The sequence below is a fragment of the Vanessa tameamea genome, chromosome 25 (assembly GCF_037043105.1).
Source record: "Vanessa tameamea isolate UH-Manoa-2023 chromosome 25, ilVanTame1 primary haplotype, whole genome shotgun sequence".
NCBI lineage: Eukaryota > Metazoa > Arthropoda > Insecta > Lepidoptera > Nymphalidae > Vanessa > Vanessa tameamea.
The window spans coordinates 1902010-1920082 of record NC_087333.1 but is presented as its reverse complement, the minus strand read 5'-3'; the positions used below and the strand labels follow the sequence as shown (position 1 = coordinate 1920082).

The window sequence follows — 18073 nt, the reverse complement described above, 5'->3', positions numbered from 1 at the left end:
GTATAAATAAATCAGACTCCACGTCTGTTGTTTCAATTTTAATTTGCAATACCATTGAAGTTATGAGATAATTTATATAAAATAAAAATAATTTTAAAATTATCACTTGTTAATAATTCAACAAGAAATAACGTTATCTTTCTTTCGTTACAGATAAAAATGATTTAAACAAGAAGAAACACCGTCGAGAAGAATCGTCTACAGCAAAAATGTTCAGAATAATATTCTTCGTTGTAATAATTATTGTGAACGTTAAGTATAATAACGCAAGAGACGCAAATGGTATAAATATAATTGAACACAAATTTATCACAAACAAAAATGATCTCATTATTAATAGTTTTATAAAAGATAATCTAAGTATTAGATCTAAAAGAAGTCTCAGAAATGCAGATGAAAAAATTGAAAATCTCGATGAAATTAAGAATACAGGCAAAGTTGTCGATAAAGAAAACGTAACAGAAAAATGCGTTGGTGACGCTGAATACTGTAACATGACTAAAGAGGACTACGTAGCGATGTTAAATGATTACATATATCCACAGACTTATGAATGGATACTTATAGGCACTCACACAGCTGTCTTCGTCATCGGTCTTGTTGGAAATACGCTTGTCTGTGTAGCTGTTTATAGAAATCATTCAATGCGAACTGTGACGAATTATTTCCTTGTGAATTTAGCGGTTGCCGATTTTATGGTGTTGCTATTCTGTTTACCGGCGACTGTTTTATGGGATGTCACGGAGACATGGTTCTTAGGAGACGTTCTGTGCAAGATATTGCTTTATTTTCAGGTATGTTCAAAGTATTGCATGTTTTTTATTAATTTTTGATTACAAGACGTAAGCCTAAATGAGGAGGCTTAAACTCAGCTGTATATTTTCTTTAATATATTTTTATGAGATAGTGATTTTTTTTTATATCAATTAGCCCTGTAAATAGGCTACCTAATGGAAAGTGGTCATCACCTCCCATAGCCATTGACTGTAGGAAATATTAATGATTACAATGTCAATGTTCTGCTAACAGTGGAACCTAAGATGCTACATCTTTTGTGCCTGTAGTTAGATTAGCCGACACTTCCTTCAAACCAGAACATAAAAATACTAAATATTGCAATTTAAGAATAGAACATACACTAATACTGTTATTATAAATAAATTTAGAGGTAATATATTTATACTGTTAAGCGATACGATTTTACGATTTTATACGATGTGAAAATGTGACCTTAATATTAATAATACATTTTTTTTGTGGTTTAACTGACATTTTAGAAGGGGTTAGCGAACTTACCTGTATGAATGGCCCAAATTCCACATTGTATACAAAAAAATATATTTTCTTTGCTATGTGTATTATAATACCTTTTCCAACGAATTGAGAATCGTATCGCAAGAATATAAATCACGAGCCAAGTTTTTTAAAAGGTTCGAATACTTTATCATTTTATTTATTTCGAGGTTGTTTTGAGTCTGAAGTGATGAGAATTAACAAATGAACCATATCCACTGTAAATTGGAAAGTTTATAAAAGCACATTTACTCAAAAGCAATTTTACTAAAAGGCTTCTAATTTGCAAGGATTCAGCATTGAGAGCTCAGTTTATAAGAAAGAGGTAGATGGAGCGCGCAGAGCACTTTGTAGTGAAGCCACAAAAGCAGAACGTTAAAAACATTTAGGGGAGTCGGACAAAGGAATTCAGTATTTTTTTTATAATTTATCACAATTCAAAATGTTCTTAGTGTCTACCACGTCACTGCAACATTAGAGATTTCAGATTGCGATTAAGAATTGTCTTTGACTGAATTGAACACAACCTCTATGTTATGCGTGCCTATGGCTGTTGTGAAGCGGTGGTATAGGGTTGTCTTTGGTTCCCTTCGAACGTTCGCGAACATGTTGGGCAGGAACATTTGCACATCTCTCAAATTGTGCGGGTCAAAAGCGAATGCTAACTAACAATACTGAAGTAACAACACTGTTGACGCATTTAATTGATGGTAGGGCTTCGTGTAAGCCCGTCTGGGTGGATATCATCTATTTTACCGCCAAACAGCAATACTTTGTATTGTTGTGGTCGGGTTTTAAGGGTGACCCAGTAACTACAGGCACAAGGGACATAATAACTTAGTTCCCAAGTTTGTTGGCGAATTGGAGATGTTAAAATTTAAATTTCTTTTGGCGCCAATGTTTATGGTGGTGATGGTGACCACTTACCCTCACGTGGTCCGTTTGCCCGTTTGCCTACATATATCATTAAAAACGCATTAGAAAAAAGACTCGTGGCTCGCACTGCTCGGAATTTGAATTCGATTTTGTTGTTTATAACCGCCTTTTCTTTTAAATATCGGTCTCGTATTTGTTGATCAAAATGGATGAATTTAACGAATATGAGATCTGGGTAAATACCACCGTCACATCATTAATTCTACCGCTAAGCAGAACTATTTAATATCATTGTATTCCAGCTTGAAGGGTGAGTAAGCCAGCGTAACTACAGACAAGGCACATAACATCGAAACAATCGCAAGATAGCAACATTCAGAATAATATAATTATATTCGCAACTACCAATTTATTACCAAAAATATTACATTTGTACGTCAATACACTAAAAAACTATGAGCAATAACTCACGAGTGTCGGCAATAATAACATACATTACAGGTAGGTGGCGAATTTACCAGTCAGCGTACCCATTTAAAACAAAAGCGAAATCAAAAAATCTTCAGTGCTGATGTATTTGTGCGGTGGTGTAAAACCAGTCAAATAATCTATTTGTTTGATTATTTTGAATCAAAAAAGTGACATACCGATACATGTACCGTTTGCTTATTCACATTTTTTAAACCGTAAAAAAAAATGTTTCTACTGAAAGTTTGTATGAAAGGGTCTGATTTCTGAATCGCGCTAACGTTTGGTTCGTTCCAATACATATAGGGTCTTGACTGTAAATATATAATATTGAAATTTTTAGAACTTTTTGTTCTACTGCAATTACCTCGTAGTGGATTATCGCGGTTACTTGATCACGAGAGTACCCTTCCCTTGTAACACACTTTTGTTTATATAAAGATTTCTAAACCCCAGGTTGGCATTCTACATAAATTAATTATAATTTTCAAAGGCGTAGAATGTATTTGTAATATATTAAGTTTGGAATTAGAAATGATTAGTGATGTCTGCTCTTGATGCGTGACCTTCGATTTGTATCCACGTGATCCATCGGGTAAGAATATTTGCGATAGTTGAAATAATATTTACAAACACTCAAGTTATTTTATTATCTGAAATTCCGCGCCTACGATATTATTGAATAATATTCGATAACATTAAATCATTATATGTGTTCCATAACTCCGATAGTTAATACGAATTATGTAATAGAAAATATAGGGCAGGTATGTTGTGTTATTCGTAATGATTCACTTTTGATTACTAGGTATTATTTTTGTTTAATAAACTATTCTTAAAAATCATTGATTGAACACCACGCACGCGAGCGATTGAACACCACCACGGAATTGCGATTCAATGGTGAAATGCTGCTAGCATTCTTGCTCCCACGCGGTCATGAATTTTTGTACAGTAACAATTTTTAAAGTTCTCATATAAATAAAGGTATATTATTGCGTAATATTAATATATCTGATCGTTGATATTAAAACTATATGATACCAATATTTCAGTTTAAGAACTTTATTCTCATTACGACAACGTCATTTACATGAGAACTTATATCTAACTTATAAATATAACAATTCGTTCGGATCAGCAAAGCAGATGAGATAACAGTTTCAATTAATTATTTTAACAGAGAATCGTTACACAGAATATAGTTATAAAGTCGAGATTTAAACATAGAAAAAATTGTTAGTTTTTACTTGTTTAGGTAAATTGTTATAAATTTATTTAATCAATCGATTCATTAATCAGTTAATATTATATGATACTAGTTGTCGTCCGCGGCTTCGCTCGCGTTTTAGGGGTTGGTTGTCATCTGTCAGGTAAGAAAAGTAGCCCATGTCCTTCCTTGGAGTTCACGTTTCAAATCAACTTCATTTAATTAAATGATATATTTTTAGTTTTATTAAATCAAGTTGGTTTGAGGCTGCCCCCCGCGCTCCACACCCGCTACGACCCGCGCCCCGCGCCCCGCGCGAATTTTAATTATTAATTAATTAGACACCTATTACAGATTTATTATTAGAAAATAATGGTTCATGGTGCACGGTTTATGTTTATGAAATAATATGTTTTTATATTTGAGTTGATTAAAGGGAAGGTAAATTGCCATTTTTGATTTATGACGTATTAAAAAAAAACTACTTACTAGATCGCGTTTAAACCAATTTTGGGTGGAAGTTTGCATGGTGATATACATTGCATATTTTTTTTAGTTTTATCATTCTCTTACTTTAGAAGTTACAGCCCCCCCCCCCCCTGTAACTTACATTTTACCATTTTGGTAAATTTCGTGAGTGTCTCTAGCGCAAACTATTCATTTTCGAAAAAAATTATATGAGAAATCTCAATATCATTTTTGAAGACCAATCCATAGATACATACTTGTTTTTTTTTTCTATTTTTGTGTGAAAATCTTAATGCGGTACATAGAATACATCTATTATTATTTATTATTATGTTAACTTACCAAGTTTTAACAGTATAGCTCTTATAGTTTCGGAAAAAAGTGGCTGCGACATACGGTCGGACAGACAGACAGACATGACGAATCTATAATGGTTCCGTTTTTTGCCATTAGGCTACGGAACCCTAAAAAGTATTGGTATTTGAATAATATTCTGTCTTGGTTATCTTATTTTAAAGTACTTAGTTTCAAGTTTGTTGTTTTTAAATGATTCCTTTTAAGAGCCTACTTGAATAAAATATGTTTAGATTTTGATATGATTGGTATCTATTTATTTGATAATATATTTACAATATTTTTACAACAATCTTGATCACTTTGACATAAACAGTGATACAGTGATTATTATCATTGTATGAACACGTGAAAGTGAAGGAGGATATTAAACCTTTTTGGGACAAAGTATTCGTTTCTATTTTTAACTTTGCCGATTCATAAATTCAAATTGTTTGTTAAAAAAAAGGAGTAAATAATGCATATTATTCAATACAAGATTATAAAGATGATAAAAAAGTGTGGAGCTAATACTCAGGGTTGACTTCCTATATAAATCATAACTTTGTATCTTAAATGTTGGAAATGAGTAACTACTGAGTTTCCTTGGTAATTCTTCTCGGTAGCATCTACATTCCGAACGCATGGTAGCTTCACTTAATATAGTTTGTAAAATGGCGATTCAAAAGTGCTTGCAAAATCAACTTGAATAAAGTATATTTTGATTTTGACATTAAAGGAGTAGCGTACGGTAGTCAATAGAAACGTGGACCTTAACGCGGGTCCAATCACAAAGCATTACCTTTGAGTATTCCTGTACTTAATTTGCGTTTGTAGTTCTTCGTGTTCGATATTGACCGAAGATTTAGATATTTCCATAAGAGGCTTTTGTATTGAGACATAACGGGTAGCTTTACAGTATATATTAATTTTTAGTTTTACATATAAAATACTATTCAATTTCCTCCTTCCTTCAATAAGTACTACCGTATAACGTAAGTTATATCGTGACGTATAATTTAAATTATTTATTTTATTTTATTAATTCTTTATTGTACACCATAAACACAAATTACAAAATCTTAAAATAGTATAAATTTAATGTGTTGTACAATGGGCGGCCTTATGGCAAATTAGCCATCTCTTCCAGACAACCCAAGTCCTAAATTACTTCCGGTATGGAAACCCGTTTTCAAATATCTTTGATCATACCTTATATTAGTATGCTAGAAATCAGTATGTAAGAGAGGATTTCGTTAATATTATTTATACATAAATAATTTCATTATTACACGGTTATGATAATATAATTTTAATAAATATAATAATATGACTCGTATAATGATAATATTAGGATGTTTTATTATAAAACATTTTGTTAAGCAGTTTTATTGACTTTTTATGATACAGGTAGGCAGTCGAGCAAATGGGCCACCTGATGGTAACTGGTCACCACCGCCCATAGACAATGGCGCTGTAAGAAATATTAGGCATTCCTTACATCACCAATGCGCCATCGACCTTAGGATCTAAGGTGTTATGTCCCTTGTGCCTGGCTGGCTCACTCACCCTTCAAACTAAAACACAACAATATGGGTGGGTGATACCTCCCAGACGGGCTTGCACAAAGCCCTCCCACCAGAAATATATCTTGATTTTTAATACAAAAAAATATACGAAGTTCTAATCGTGTGGTTTACTGAAAGATAACTCTACAAATTAACGCTTAAAGCGCTAAGCGATAAAGCCGTCTTATTGTACAACCGCGTTCATTATGACACGTGCTTTAGTTTTTTTAACGTGTCGTGTAAAATAATATGTATCTATCTATTGAAATGTAATTAGTGAGTATATAATCAAGTGCAACATAAACCAAATACAAGTATAAGTATAAGTTTCGTTACCGTTCCGATCCGAGTCGCCTTTAATTTATTAGATTTGCTCGACTTGCGATTCCAAGTGCGTTTTATGCGACGTATTCGTTGAATTTCATGCAGGATAAATAACAAGTTAAATTTTATTTAATTGTATAAATATTCTACATTTTAAGCCAGTGGTATGTTTATGTTTCATTCCAAGCGATAAGAAGACTTTGAAGTGCTTTTATGAGCTTATATACTTGGATAAAGAATATTTAGATTTTTAAATTATTGTAATATATATATCTTAAATTTTATTTTTAATATCTCACTGAATTTAATGATTTTAACAAAAGCAAAAACCAACTAAGCCAGTCTACGTTCACACACACACATACACACACGAGACCTCTATTTAGTACAGACACGCACACACCCGTACACCTAAACAGTATTCTAATGTCGTGGATACTTTGTAGCTAACATTGTTCTGTATTTATATTTTTATTTCCTTCCAATGCCAAACTAGCTTATTCATATTAATTTATTGTAATATTTCGTGGCTGTATATTTTCAATATTGTACAATAATTTTCTTCATCAATCATGAAAAAAAAAGAACGAAGTTAATCTTGGTATTTGAATAACATACATTGAATAACATACTAACATAATAAAATACTATTTTTTTATTGCAGTCAGTATCGGTGACGGTATCAGTGTTGACTCTGGCGTTCATCTCAGTCGACCGCTGGTATGCCATTTGCTATCCACTCAAGTTCAAATCGACGATCAACCGCGCGAAGACTGCCATTTTTGTCATATGGGCTGTATCTTTATTGTTCAGTAAGTGTCATTGTTAAATTTGATAAATGTATGTGTCACGTGAAACGAATTAAATAACTTCACTCCTGGGTAGATACCACCCAGAATTGTTCCAAAAGTCTATTGGATAGCCAATATTTGATATTTGGCGCAATGGTCTATTGGCGATGTCATGCTTACCATTCTTTCCTTTTGTTAGCCCGTCTTACTATCTGTCTATAAATAATCTATGGATTTGGCTGCAACATTATCTTCTATAAGGAATTTTAATTTATTACGCCGACAAAACAAACGTACATTAAACTAACTCTATAAACGAATCATCAATTCCACGAAGAAATTTGGGTAATCTTTTCTTTGTCGCACCGCCCAAATGAAATTCTCTACCAATACACGTGTTCTCCTCATATAATTTGGGCACCTTTAAAAGAGACTTGAAGAAGCCTCTTAAGGGCCACATGGCGAGGCGGTTAGTGCAGCTCATTTTTCTGACTGTACTGGCCGTCTTTGAGTTTGGACCACTATTACCATCAGATGGAGTGGAGTCATTTGCCTATACGGAATTTATATAAAAGAGAATGATCTGTGAATGTTATTTACTTTTTAGATACTCCTGAATTGGTAGTACTGACAACAGTGAAGACAGTCCCTCTCCGCTTTGAGTTGGAATATCTCGTCCAATGCACAGCGATATGGTCATCAACTAGCGACCTTGTGTGGCATATCATTAAAGTTGTTTTTATATACACGTAAGTTTACATACAACATTATTGGTGGGATTTCAACAACCAATTGACAAATAAAAATCACAAGACAAAATTTCAAATTTAGAATTTACTGAAAAATCGAGACGGTTTGTTATAATTAATTCATAGTATTCAAATTATTTTCTGTATTGAGAATATGTTACAAATTATGTTACTATAGAACCTTTTAAAATAGAGCAAAGTATGTTAATATATTTATCTTAGTAGTATAATCGTAGTCTTCAATGTTATTTACTAAAAAGATGAATTAAACCTGTTTATAATTTCGCTACGAATTACTACAGTTCCATCTTTTATTAAATTTTGTAGAAATATAAAACGAGATATAAAAAATGTTCAAGGTTAAATCGGTAAATTATTCCAATTTACCGTTTTAGTAAATAAGTTGGACGTCACATTCAGTATTAATTTTAACCTTGTTTTAACTTGGAAGCTTATTTTAAACGAATATTTTTTTAAACATAATTAGTAAAATAAATTCACTTATTAAATTTCCCTGACTGTTTTTCCGACATTACTTAATTTATTTCACTTATCGCAGTTTTAAAAGGTTCTATCATAACATAATTTAAATATATAATTTATTTTAATTCTCACTATTTGCACTAAAAATAAAACAATATAAAATTTTTAATTTTCTTAAGCGGTATCATTGATTATAAATTATTTTAAAATCTTTTTATAACAATCTATATTCAATAATTCATTTTATTTATGTATGTGAATGTTCTCTTTCAGAATACCTCTAATTTTGATGACGATGGCGTATCACCAGATCGTTAGGATTCTTTGGAGTTCTGAGAAGATCCCAGGACACGCGGAAACTACGAAGCTGGCTCCAGCTGAACAAAGTTAGTATGGCTGTGTACTTATTAATTTGTACATATTATTTTATTTAAAACTCCAATACATTACATCGTAATGACATTAGTGTTTTGTGAATTCAATTTAATATAATTATACAACTTTAAAATGGTAGTGCCTACCACTTCTCTTTAAATATTAATTCATAAATTATAATACGGTATAGTAACAGTAACATCCAGGAAAATTCCCACAGCTGGGCTTAGTTCTTCTTTTGTTTGTGAGGAAAAAGTTTGGCCTACTCTACCATGCTGCTCCAATTGTTGGGCCAATGTCATCTATTTTGTTAAGATAATCAACGAAAGTCAATCCACCTTGCAATTCAACAATATGAGAAAAATGTTTTCTATATCGATTGCAAAATTGTCCATAAAAGAAATTATGATATCATTGTTTTACGCTGGAATAGATTTCAGAAATATATCCGGGTCCTGGGTGTTTTTTTACTATAGGTAGGTGGACGGACAAATGGCCTAATACACACCACAACCAATAAGAAAGTTCAACCATTCCTTACATTGTCAATTTGTCACTAACCTTGGCAACTAAAATATCATGTCCCATGTGCCTGTAGTTGCGCTGGCTCACTCACCCTTTAAACCGGAACACAATTTATTAGTTATTTATTCTACTGCCAAGCAGTAGAATATATGAGAAGTGGGTGGATCCTGGGATTGAACAAAGCCTACCACCAAGTCTGTGGAATTATTTCTACCTGAAAACGCTACGATGGCTGTTTATGGCACGGATTGTAGATGCCACTCCTTTGCAACGCTCGTAGCTCGCTAGAGTTTTCCTCAGGGACTCATTAGTGCTTACAGCGGCGTGTGCCCATTCTAGCTGTCAACCTCCCCAGGGAGATTATAACATACTTAGTAAACCAATAGAAAATCAAGGGCAATATAATATTTTTCCCTTATGATATAAGCGAAAAGTTATGAAGCTTTCCGAACTGTTCTCACAATATTTTATTTCGAAGTCCAACTTTGAACGGTTGCATTTAGTTATTGATTTTAATTAGTTATTATAGTTGAATAAGATCCACGTATTGTATACCACAAAGCTCCTTTCACCAAAACACAGTAAAAATCGTTTCCGCGTATTTTAAGTCAACGTAGCACGTACAGCGCTCTCAATAAATATAGAGCTTTTGATCACAAATAAAATTTTATGGTTATTGATTGTTTTACTGAGCATATTATAGCGTGTTTTCGTTCGGCTTAAGACACAAGCTGAAGCGTGACTGTTATGATAGGCTGATCTATATTTACTATGTGTTATTTCATAATTAGATTAAGTATAATCTGAACTTCTATACTAATATTATAAACGCGAAAATATCTCTGTCCGTCTGCTCTTTTAAAGACAACCACTGAACCAAATTTGATGAAATTGGGTATAAAGGAAGCTTGAACTCTAAAGATGGACATATGCTACTTTGTATGCTTAACATCTGGCAATCAAGCCCTAAAACGCGAGCTAATCCGTGGGACACATATAGAGTTATTACATATATTTCATAGAATCTGTTAGAGTTGTAGACCTTGCCATACTCGTCTGGAAGCGGTGGTGAGTAATATTTTACTATCAGACAGCACATTTGCCGTGACAAAACATCATAAACAGTATCTAGTTTTAATTATGATTTATTATTTAGCTTTTCAACCATCGGTGGTTGAACGTTGGGCTCTTTAGGTACCATTCACCTTTTACTCTAATGGCATACCTTATTGTTGTCTTCCAGTTTTGGTGACTGTTCAATATAATTACAGGCACAAGAGCCTAGATTTCATATTTGGAAACATACTGACTTAATATTATTATTAGCATACCTTTGCCTCTTTAAATAAAAAAAAAAATGAATAGCGTAACTTTTAATTTATAACCCGGAAAGTTCTAGTCTTGTACCAAAAAACTACATTACAATAAAGTTAACGAATGAAAGAATTGAGCGAACGATAAAATTGCGATTGATATACGGCGCGCCGGTATCCGAAATATTTCGATGTATTGTATTTCATTATTATGATCATAAACAAGAGATGGAAAGTGCTACCTACTTAACAACATTTTATTCATTTCATTTATAATAGAGAGTAATGAGGCAGATATTTATCTTTTTCTTTAATAAACTACATAATTGACGTTGAATTAGGTTAAATATTTGATTTTGTAAGAGAAAATATAATTTCGCGTGAATAAATATAAAAAAATATTTACGTGCCAATCACTATATAGTATCTATGCTTATTATATAACAAAAGTAACTCAAAGGTTATGTAATAAATAACATGATTCGTATCTGATAATTACAATGGCTGTCGTGACCAAAATCAGTAGAACTATGAAATAGTATCAAATTATACATTTGCTTAATAAAAACATACAAGTGCTTAAATATATAGAAATAGTTACTGAATAAATCTTGACTGCGTGGAATGGTGGCAAGAATGCTAGCAGCATTTTCCCGTTGAATCGCAATTCCGATCCTCTGGTGCTAAAAACGAACCAGCCCTCCTGTCACCAGTGGAGGCAATAAGGCGAGGTGTTATACTTTTGATAAAGCTTTTTGCACCACTACTTCAAGGGCCAAGTGTTTCGACAGCAAATGGGACAAAAAAGTAATTTGACATAGAATATTTAGATCTTTTTTTTGCTTCAGCATTTTCCGCAGCGGCACCGGCTCTTAACATTGTTTCTCGGATATGAGACGGGGCCAACGTGTCAACGTAAGTAGCGTCTCACAAAAGGGCCCGTCCTCGTTCCCAGGGAACCAATGTTAATCCATCAGGTCTCTTACCATCATCACGACTAATTCCACGAGGCTCAGTAAGAGCAGGAACGTCGATGTTGGCAAGAGCCTTTTTATTGTGTCATTAAGAGAACCGTGGCGGAAAAGCCACAAACTCCTTGGGCTAGAGAGACCATGTAAACCGAGTCCACCTCCTTTCCACACGGGCATCTGTGCTCTGAGCACACCTATGGCCCTATGGACCATAGGTGTGACCTACATGGACATATGGACCTATGGGGAATCCCAAAGTTTTCGTTTTGTAACTTCCTTAGGAATATCATCATTAGGGCATTTTACCTTCCAGGTCTCTATCGCCTCAGTATCTATCTGATTGCTTTAAAGTAACAATATTTTAAAATTACTTTACAAGTATTGATGTAAGAGTTGTTTATAAAATGTGTGTTAGTCGATAATCGCGAACCGGACAAGGGGTTATGAGTTTTGGGTTTGGCGTTTTGGGAACCGCAGTAAAGCCCAGCTACTGGACCAATATTAGGGGTATATAATGTGTGTATGTATGTTGCTTGGTGGTAGGGCTTTGGACAATCACGTCCGGATAGGTAACAGCCACTGTACTATTGGGTTACGGTACCTTATCAGATATTCTACCACCAAATAGTAGTACTCAGTATTGTTGTGTTCCGGCTTGAAGGGTGAGTGAACCAGTGTAACTACAGACACAAGGGACGTAACATCTTAGTTCCCAAGATTGGAGGCGAATTGGCGATGTAAGGAATCATTACATATGTGTCTGTCCCTGTGTATACTTAGATCTCTAAAATTATACAACATATTTTAATGCGGTTTTTTCCAATAGATATATTGATTTAAGATGAAGGTTTATATGTATAATACATGCACAATATAGTAGAGAAAAACTGATTGTTTTAGAGGTTTCTAAAGTGATGTCGTAAATAAACACATTTTTGCGTTTACATTGCAAACGCTGGCTGAACCCTACAAGATAGATCAAAATAATGTACTACAGTATTGTACACCTCAAAAAGGTCTTAAAAAAACTCGGCAATATATCTCTACACATCTCTATATAGTCTATCTCTCAGAGTAACCCACAACAACAAATTGTTATCCTTTTTTTACGATAAATAATGGCTATTTTCGAAGCGATTTTAAGCAATACGCCATAAATCCTTAGCTAATTAAGTACCTTAAATACTTTGTGCATTTAATATAGATCAATATGGCCTTTTACAGCATGTAATTTAAATGAATATTTTCGATGATATTACAGATTTAAAATGCAGGGACATAGCGGTTTGTATTGTCTAATGACAAAAAAGCTTTAAACCTTGTAAGACTTTCTGTAGTATATTTAGTATCAGCATTGCACCCGTGCGAAGCCTGGGCGGGTCGCTAGTTATTAATATTTATATCAAATCAGGTGGCACATTTGCTCTTCCGGCCTACCTATATAATAAAAAAATGTATCTTTTTATAAATAAAATGATATTATTTCAGCGCAACTAAGCTCACGTCGGAAGGCCGCGAAGATGTTGGTAGCGGTCGTCATAATGTTCGCCGTTTGCTATTTTCCCGTTCATCTACTGTCCGTGCTCAGGTTCGTAATTTAATTTATATAAAGCTAAGTATATTTACATAATAATTATTAATATTAAAGCCTTAACTATGTACAAATAAGAATTAAAAATAGTTGCTGCACAAAACATGACAGCGTGTAATGCAATGTGAATCGCAATTCCTAACCTCTGGGCAAAAAATTAACCAGCCATCTCACCAGTCCGACATGACTCCGCAAAGTCAATAAATCATTCTTGGGGCAAGGTATCCACTTCTATAATATAATTCCGCAGACATTTTTGACTTTGCCGTTTCATAGTTTCAAGTAAATTGTAAAAAAGACATTGGTAAAAATAATATGCCTTATATTATTCGATACAAGATTGTATTGATGATAAAAAGCGTGGAATTAATGCTCGTTGACTTCCAGGCAGGTGACATAATATACATATATATTTGTATTTAACTAACATGACTGTATTTTTAGATGTTGAAAAAGAGTAACTACTGAGTTTCTTCCCGGTTCTTCTCGGTAGAATCTACATTCCGAACCGGTGGTAGCTTTACTTTAAATAGTTTGTTAAATGACGATTCAAAAGTGCTTGTAAAAACCTACTCGAATAAAGTATATTTTGATTTTGAGTGGAGGCAATAAAGCGAGATGTCTTAATTGAAGTTTTTGCACTGCTACTTCAAGTTTTAAGTGTTTCAACTTTATCGGATTGTTATTTAGTTATTGTTAGAACTAGTGTGCCCGCGAAACTTCGCGTTTATTCAAAACATCTTTTAGGAATCTCGAAACTTATGACAGGTTTTGTTTTGGTTTCATTTCATTGTATACTGGAAGTCACTCATCTACATTTGGCGACAAAATGCTGAAACCTTATTTAAATTTTTAATGTCAAATAGTATACATTAATTCAGTTAGAATTGAAGTTTGTCGATAACAATTTATAGTGTTGTAAAAAATATTAACCATTCCATACATCACCAATGCGCCATCAACCTTGGGAACAAAGATGTTATGTCCCTGTAGTTACACTGGCTCACTCACCCTTCAAACCGGAACACAACAGTACTGAGTACTGCTGTTTGGCGGTAGAATATCTGATGAGTGGGTGGTACCTACCCAGACGGGCTTGCACAAAGCCCTACCATCAAGTAAAAAACGCAATAGTAGAAAAAACACAAGCATTTTATGTCGTGCGGTTATTGTGACGTGTTTGTCAATTCCCTTCGATATCATTATAAACGGATTCCACTGTATTGCATACGATAGTAGTCGTTTTATACTTCTTAAATTTAACACATTGTAATATATATAACACGATATTAATGTTCAATTCTGAAGTTATTTTTATAATCTTAACTTATCGAGATTGTTTCGTAAACTTTAATGAGCGTTTATGAAATTGGAGATTCATTAAAACATTATGTTAAATTTCATAGATAGAGAAAAGATATTATTTTATACAAGATAATATTAAATGTGTTTAAAAGTAATCCTTTGTTGTTATTTTATAATAAATAATTTGCGTTAATTACGTTATTTAAAAATATGGTATAGTATCACACAATTTATATGCAGCATCGGCAAAATTCGTTAAACCGATCGTTAATATTCCGAACCGAATCGAATGACCGATCATTAATTATTAAAATGACACCCGTATTAAGTGCGCAAATGAAACTAATCTTTACACAAATGTTATTTACTTTATAAATCTAAATAAATTCGTCAAATTGTCGAATGATTGATTTTTTTTTAATTTGTTGATGCCGCATATAAATTGTGTCGTATTGTAATAGCCCCACCGCTGGACATAATATGTTTTGTAATTTAAAATAGTATCTACTCTTCCTACCGTCATGAGTTTCCATTCCTAGGCTGTTTTTTCTTGTAACCTACGTGACAATTTTTGAATTAGTTAAAGTTCACGTGTTCTGACTGTGCACTAGGACTTATAGGGTCTTAGGAAAGGAGGCGTTAGCCCAACAGTGGTATATTTACTGCTGTTATTTTACTTTATTTATTGTTTGTTAAGAAATTTTAGCGAAGATTTTGAATTATTTGTTAGAGTCCATGGGAATATTTTTTATGTGATTCTAAATCTAAGTATATTAATAGTTTCGTGCAAATCTACGATAGATTCGATCGAATCCTAATACAATTATAATTAAATTAAATATTATTATTCGATAACATATATCGATAGCATAATTCGTAGCAAAATTAGTATAATCGAGATATTTCAATATTAAATCCATGAAATTCAATGACATGACATAACTGTCATGTCATTGAATTTGCACACAGGTGCGGCGTTATGTTAATTGGAATGCCAAAACCTAAATATGAAATATAGATGTTTGATTACGTAATGATAATCACAAGGTTTATGAAAAAGTTAAGTGTTATATAAAAAGTAAATGAAGAACCGTTTGTTTAGTTTTATTTATTTTACCACATGGTGGTAGGGCTTTGTGCAAGTCCGTCTACCTACCTAGGTACCACCCACTCATCAGGTATTCTACCGCCAAACATCAGTACTCAGTATTGTTGTGTTCCGATTTGAAAGGTGACTGAGCCAGTGTGACTACAGGCACAAGGGACATATCATCTTGGTTCCCAAGTTGGTAGCGCGTTGGCGATGTAAGGAATGGTTAATATTTCTTACATCATCATTGTCTATAGGTGGCGGTGATCACTTACAATCAGGAGGCCCATTGGCTTCCGTCATCCTATATCATAAAAAAATACCTGAGTGAAACCGGGTATTTTTTCTAGTTGGAAAATTATTTCATATGTTCATCGTGTGTTTCTGGGTAAGATGATAAAATGTTACTTTTCTCATTTCAGATATGTGCTTGATATGAAACAAAACGATCTCATCACGTTCCTCGCTCTGATATCTCATGTTCTCTGCTACGCAAATTCAGCTATCAATCCATTGATTTACAACTTTATGAGCGGTAAGTTTCACTATATAACTAATTTAAATAATTATCATTATCAGTTTTAGCCTTGACAGCCATTTATAATACACCCAGATGTTTATATTGCTCATGAATACCATACAACCATTAAAAATCATAATAATCAATCCGCAAACTTAAATTGTGATGCTGCCTGGTAATAAAAATACCCATGCACAGAAATAAATTACGTAATGAAGATATAAAAACAATAATAATAAAAAATACGCCCCACATGCAAACTCAATCAAAACTCAAATTAAGGTGGGGGACCTTAATTTGAGTTTTGATTGAGTTTGGGATTTGAGTTTAATAAATGTTCAGGCGCAGGAGTTCTGTTTTACTCGCTTTTCAGGACGAGTAAGCATTGACAATTTCCAGATTCCAGACTATTGAAAGTTCTTGACATAAAACATATTTTTATGGTCTGACTTTAAATCCGATTCGAATGAGTGGATTCAAACATTCCAAATCAAACTTACCAGAAATTAATTCAACCAAGAAATATACAATCTGCTTTCGATTCTTATGTAAATATTTAAAAAAAATTATAGGAAAAGAAATAAGATCGTTAATATTTAATAAATGGATTATAAAATTTTACAGGTAAATATCGAAGAGAATTTCACCGAGCATTCTGCTGTTCGACGAGACTTACACACGATACGCTGACAACGATGACTCGCTTAACAACATCCAAGAAGAAATACGACCAAGCACCAGAAAAACTTCAACGTTGCGACCACATGTCATTAAAACATCAAATACCAAGTCACCTTCCCATATCGAGACATAACTATAACCACACATCGTTAAAAGAACAAGGATATGACCATAATAAATTTAGTGGTCATTGTGGTCACATGTCGCTACAATGCCTTAAATGCGACACAAAAATAGATAAAACTTGTGACCACATGTTCTCAAACTGTCACAAATTTGACCACATAAACTTAAAATGTCAGAACTGTGATCACATGTTTCACAACAATAAATGCAATTTAATGAACAACGGTCAAAGACGATACAAGAATGTTTGTACTTATAATAATAATTGTTCTAGAACATAATATAGTAAGAATCTGTCCGAATAGAATATGTTAACAGTTACATTATTGGTATAAATAAATTAAAATAAATATGATTAAAAACAATTAAAATTCCAATAAAATGTTCGTTACGATTATTACGTTAAATATAATTTAAAAAAAGCCGTCGTAATTATACTGACCGGAAGCAGTGATTTGATGTGAATGACTTAATGTTTGAGTACTGTGTACAATAAAGAATATTTATTTTTAAATATTACTAGTAAAATTACTTCTTTAGTGTAGCATTATTGTTTATTTGGTGGAAGGGCTTTATGTAAACCCATCTGGGTAGGTACCACTCACGAATTATACCCTGTTTTTATATAGAATCTGATCGTGAAATTAAGTGGTCATCACTGCATATATAAATTTGAACTATAAGAAACCAATAAAATTTCTCAAATCAACAATACGCCACCAACCTTGGGATCTAAGATGCCACTCTTGTGGCTGTAGTTACACTAGCTCACTTACCCTACAAACCGGTTAACACTACTAAGTATTACTGTTCGACGGTAGATTGTAAGACGAGTCGTTGCCAACTTCCATGGTTGTCGGTGAAACAGCGTCGAAGTGTATTAATATGATACAGATAGATTGCAACAAAAATTTTTATATATCTGATAAAGTTCTCGGTAAAAGTTGAGGAGTGAAAATATTTGTGGATACTTAAGAAAAAAAAAAAACAAAAACAATTTGTACTGTGTGTGT

The 18073-nt window shown here is 33.1% G+C and overlaps 1 protein-coding gene across 1 annotated transcript; it reads left to right on the top strand.

Moving 5' to 3' along the window:
* The first annotated feature begins 183 nt into the window (after positions 1 to 183).
* Positions 184 to 17640, top strand: LOC113401806 (orexin/Hypocretin receptor type 1-like). Its single transcript, XM_026641862.2, has 7 exons — positions 184 to 794; positions 7205 to 7352; positions 7939 to 8080; positions 8837 to 8949; positions 13236 to 13335; positions 16156 to 16268; positions 16878 to 17640. Exons 1-7 carry the CDS (start codon positions 210 to 212, stop codon positions 17339 to 17341), a joined length of 1665 nt encoding a protein of 554 aa, XP_026497647.2. The 5' UTR covers positions 184 to 209; the 3' UTR covers positions 17342 to 17640.
* The last annotated feature ends 433 nt before the right edge of the window (positions 17641 to 18073 follow it).